Source organism: Triticum dicoccoides, chromosome 7B (assembly GCF_002162155.2).
Source record: "Triticum dicoccoides isolate Atlit2015 ecotype Zavitan chromosome 7B, WEW_v2.0, whole genome shotgun sequence".
Classification (NCBI taxonomy): Eukaryota; Viridiplantae; Streptophyta; class Magnoliopsida; order Poales; family Poaceae; genus Triticum; species Triticum dicoccoides.
Genome location: NC_041393.1, coordinates 251,504,042 through 251,508,971, shown reverse-complemented (window position 1 = coordinate 251,508,971; position 4,930 = coordinate 251,504,042). Strand labels below are relative to the sequence as shown.

General features: G+C 61.2%; 2 protein-coding genes across 2 annotated transcripts; both read left to right on the top strand.

The window, feature by feature from the left end:
* The first annotated feature begins 485 nt into the window (after positions 1 to 485).
* LOC119338009 lies at positions 486 to 1,150 on the top strand. The gene has a single exon (XM_037610298.1). It carries the CDS (start codon positions 543 to 545, stop codon positions 834 to 836), a length of 294 nt encoding a protein of 97 aa, XP_037466195.1. The 5' UTR covers positions 486 to 542; the 3' UTR covers positions 837 to 1,150.
* A 518-nt stretch (positions 1,151 to 1,668) lies between these two features.
* Positions 1,669 to 4,351, top strand: LOC119338008. Its single transcript, XM_037610297.1, has one exon. The coding sequence runs from the start codon at positions 2,009 to 2,011 to the stop codon at positions 4,052 to 4,054; it is 2,046 nt and encodes a 681-aa protein (XP_037466194.1). The 5' UTR covers positions 1,669 to 2,008; the 3' UTR covers positions 4,055 to 4,351.
* The last annotated feature ends 579 nt before the right edge of the window (positions 4,352 to 4,930 follow it).

The window sequence follows — 4,930 nt, the reverse complement described above, 5'->3', positions numbered from 1 at the left end:
AAGATTGCGTTCTCTTGGACGCCCTTGACGTTGAAGGTGAGCGGCTCGGCGCCGCTGGCGATCACAAGCTTGTCGTAGGCCACCCTGAAGCGGTAGGGGTTGGTGGGCAGCTGCTCGCCGCCGGCCGCCACCGTGCAGTACACCTCGTGCTTCCGCGTGTCGATGCCGGTGCAGTTGGCGAGGAAGAAGTATGATCCGGGGCGGGTGGCGAGCGCCGGCTCAATGCGGCTGACGGGCTCCACCACGGACCGGAACTCCAGCGTGCCGACGTCGACGCAAGCAGCCTCGCAGGGGCCGCGGGGAGCAGCCTCACAGGGGTCGCGCTGATGCCTCTGCTCGGGCCGTAGAAATGGCCCGCCGCGCCCGCGCCGCACTTGTCGGCGAGGCCGACGCACGCGAGGCTGTGGAACGACGACGCGGCGTGGCGGCTCCGCTACGTTGCACCGATACGGCGATACGATCACGCCCTCCAGCTCCCGGCAACCCTCCAACCCCCCAACCAACCGACCTCTCGATCGATCGTAGCAGCTTCTCCTTTTTCGATGGCGGTGGATCTGACCCCGAGGCAGCCGGCCAAGGCCTACGGCGGCGCCTACTACGAGTGGAGCCCCGCCGAGCTGCCCATGCTCGGCGTCGCCTCCATCGGCGCCGCCAAGCTCTCGCTCGCCGCCGGCGGCATGTCGCTTCCCAGCTACTCCGACTCCGCCAAGGTCGCCTACGTCCTTCAGGATATGCATACCACCGATCCATCGATCCCCTCTCGCAGACTCCCACCCCCCCTCCCAGCGCGATCGCTGTCTGGTCTGTGCGGGACCCGAATTCTGCTTCGGTCGTAGACGGTCGCGGGTTGATCGAATCTGTTTGTTTCAGTATCTAGTTCAGATCGAAAGCAGCAGCCGATTGGAATTGGGCAGAGTCTCAGGTCTTCTAAATTATACGTCTGTCTACTACACGGTGTGGTCAGTTCTGAAATCGTGCTAGTTGTTCAGTCTCGTCAGTTCAGTTTAACAAAAACGAACAGTATTGCGATGCTTTACTGAATTGTTGATGGTCGCATATGAATCTAGCTTGTTGGTTTCAGACTGAATTTTTTGTGGTAGCGGGTTAATCTGTAACTTAGATCGATTGCTTCTGTAAATTGGTTTCAGATAGGCGCAAGCTCCTCACCAACCTCATGCTCTCCGAGAACCCAGGTAGCTAACCAGATCGACCAAATGCATCGCATTCACATGCAAACCTGTTGTTGAGTAGAGTGTAGTTGGCGTCGTAGCGATCTTGGTCATGAGCTCTGTAACATTGCTGAATCGAGGAAATGGCAGGGGCCTTTGTGCAAAATTGCAAGAGCTGACCGGTCCACCCTCTGGACTGCCACTTGTCATGTTGTAATTGGCTGTGGACCAAAACATCACATAGGGTGTCAAGTTGTGGGAGTCCTCAGTAACATTTTGCAAGTTTTGGACTAAAACATCACATTCTGTGCAAGTTTGTGGATCTGGGATGCTATTACCTCGTAAAAATCCATGAATCCGGGGGAATGGGAAAGCAACTCTGTCTGCTCTGGTTTACCATCCATCATCATACAAGTGAATGCATGTTCAGGTTGAAGACAATCATCCAGGCCAGATTAAAAAGGGCTAATACTCATCCATCATCCTATATAATCATCTGTCATTCAGCGGTTTCTCATTGACTGGAACTGCATACCAGCCTCCATGAACCAGATGGGTGCTGCTGCTTCACGCTTTCTTGCTACGTCGCTGTCTGCGCGAGCCTGTGGACTTGGCTAGCTCAAGGAGAAACTAAAGGTTTCCCCCGGCAGCAGGAGAGCCACTGGCGCGCACATGGTCGTTCATCACCAGCTAGCGAAGCAAACAAGGAGCTCAGAAAGAGGCGGCCGCGGCCGGCCGGCCATCCGGTCGCTGTCCGACAGCTCCTAGACAGCGGCGTCGACCGCGCCCGGCCGGCGCCGAGCTAGCTAGCCCAACGACAACCTGCCCATGAGGCAACCATGCTCTTCCTCTTCACAAAGTACTTATCCAGGGGCAGCAAGAACGCGGCAGCCGGCGACGACGACAGGAGGCAGAGGCAGAAGCAGAAGCAGCGCGAGATGCCGGCGGCGTCGGCGTCGAATGGGGCTGCGGACCGCGAGCACGGGTGCATGCCCGGCTGCGTGCCGGTGCGCGCCAAGCGGACGGCCACGGTTACGACCGTCACGACCACGTCGGCGAGGACGTCGCGGCACAACTTCGTCAGGTCAGCGGCGTCGGGGCTGTTCCCCGGGGCGCCGGTGTTCACCAACCACGAGTCCCTCCCGCCGCTCCCTGAGGCCTACTCGGAGTTCGCCTCCGCGTTCCCGCAGTACGGCGGGCTAGCCGGCTCGGCGGACGCGATCAGGGACGGGGAGTACAGGCACCTCGACCGCCACGTCTGCCTGGACTACAACGGGATGAACCTCTTCTCCCACGCGCAGATGAACTCGTCGCTGCCGTCCACGTCAGCTCCGGCGGAGCCGTCGGCGTGGCAGCCGCCCTTCTTCGACATCGCGTACAGGTCGGCGAGCCTGCGGTCGCAGGTGCAGCAATGCGGGGACGGCACTGCCGCCGCATCCGCGGCGGGGGGCATCAGCGGCGCCGTCACGAGGCGCATCATGGCGTCCCTTAAGATCCCCGAGGACGAGTACACCATGGTGTGCACGGCGAACCGGACCACGGCCTTCCGGCTGCTGGCAGAATCCTACTCCTTCACTCCCGGCGGCGGCAGGAAGAAGCTGCTCTCCGTGTACGACTACGAGAGCGAGGCGGTGGGTGCCATGGCTCAGAGCGCGCGCAGCCGCGGCGCGGAGGTCATGAACGCGAGCTTCGCGTGGCCGAGCATGCGCGTCCACGCCGCGGACCTCCGCAAAAAGCTGCTCCGTGGGCGGCGGCGGCAGCGCGGCCGCGGGCTCTTCGTGTTTCCGCTGGTGTCCCGCATGACCGGCGCGAGGTACCCGTACCTCTGGATGAGCGCCGCGGCGGAGCAGGGGTGGCACGTGGCGCTGGACGCGTGCGCGCTCGGCGCCAAGGACCTCGACACCCTCGGCCTCTCCCTCCTCCGCCCGGACTTCATCGTCTGCAACTTCTTCAAGGTGTTCGGCGAGAACCCCTCGGGCTTCGCCGGGCTGTTCGTCAAGAAGGCCAGCCTCGGCGCGCTCGAGCGCTCCGCGGTCGCGCGCAGCATCGGCATCGTCAGCATCGTTCCGGCGCGGCGGTGGTCGCTCCGCGACGACTACTCCACCGACCTGGAGCACTCGCTCACCTTCCCCAAAGTGGCCGACCCGCCGACGGCGGACGATGTCGATACCACCAGCTCATTTTCCGGCCCGCTCAGCGCCACCGCCACCGGTCGCACGACCGACGAGGCCGAGAACGGCGACACGCCGGAAATTTGCGAGGTGGACCGTAGGCCATCCGAAGCCGAAGAAGGCAGTCGGCCATGGCCGCCGCCAGCAGCAGTAGAAGCAGAGGAGGAGCGCATGCTGGAGGTGGAGTGCAGGGGGCTGGACCACGCGGACGCGCTGGGCCTCATCGCCATCGGCAACCGGCTGCGGTGCATCAGCAACTGGCTGGTGGTGGCGATGCAGAAGCTGCGGCACCCGCACCCGGAGCACGGCGGCGGGAAGCAGCTGGTGCGGGTGTACGGACCGCGCGTCAAGTTCGAGCGGGGACCCTCGCTGGCGTTCAACGTGTACGACTGGAAGGGGGAGAAGGTGGCGCCGGCGCTGGTGCAGAAGCTTGCCGACCGGCAGGCCATCTCGCTCACCTGCGGCTTCCTGCGGAACATCTGGTTCGCCGACAAGTACGAGGCCGACAGGAGCGCCGTCCTTGAGCAGGCAAGCGACGGCGACGGCGGCGGGGAGGTGGGGATCCACGTGGTGAATGCGTCGCTGGGGTTCTTGAGCAACTTCGAGGACGCGTACAAGCTGTGGGCGTTCGTGGCCAAGTTCTTGGACGCCGACTTCGTGGAGAAGGAGAGGTGGAGGTACACGGCGCTCAACCAGAAGACCGTCGAAGTTTAGGTCGCCACCGCCATGTTCGTCGCTGGCCGGCCCGGTATTAGTTCTGGTCACTGCGTCATTTGCTCACGACGCCATTTTTGTGGGATCAGCTCGACCGGACTGACAGGGAAAGAGCTACTCTCTTTGTCAGAGAGAGTTGTAGCGCTTCTGCTTCTGTGTGAACTGTTAAAATGTAGACTCTTTCGTGGGTGGGTGGAGGGTTCGTTCTTCTGTAGTGCATTTGGAAATACAGGCAACCATTGGTAAGGGAAAGGACAGCTCAGGCGCTCTATCTGCCCGATCACCATAAGTCCATAACAACCGTCCATATAACGATTTAGCCGACAAAGTTGTTTGAGTAAAATGCACTGCAGGTACTTGAACTTGCGCCGCGAGCTCGATTTGGTCATTGTACTTAGAAATACGGTCATTACGGTAACTATGTACGATGGGACGTGGTTATACGGTCACTGTTCACCGTATTGAACTGGTACGCCGCCGTTTTGACCAGTCCACGCCCTCCCCCGCGCCACGTGTCGTTTGCAGAAGCGAAGCGGTGACCAATTTCTAAAAAAAACCTCCCGTCTTCTATTCCATCTCTGCTCGCCCTCCCACCTCTCCATTTCCCTGTCTCTCCGCCTCCTCTGTCTCTCCGCTTCCCCTCCCCTGTCTCCGCTTCCCCTCCCCTGTCGCGGCCGAGGAAGGAACAGTTGATCGCCGGCGTTGAGGTCGGCGGCGATTTTCGGTGTCGGGTTGGAAGGATCGGCCGTGGAGAAGGGTCTCGCGACCGTGGGGAAGGCAAGGCGGCGCCGCCATGGCTGCAATTCGTCGCCCCGATGGAGCCCCTGCCCCCAATTACAGTAAGTCCAAAATTCTGGTCTATTTGACATCAAATCG

Coding starts and splice junctions, on each gene's coding strand:
- LOC119338009 (XM_037610298.1), top strand. CDS start 543: ATGGCGGTGGATCTGACCCCGAGGCAGCCGGCCAAGGCCTACGGCGGC.
- LOC119338008 (XM_037610297.1), top strand. CDS start 2,009: ATGCTCTTCCTCTTCACAAAGTACTTATCCAGGGGCAGCAAGAACGCG.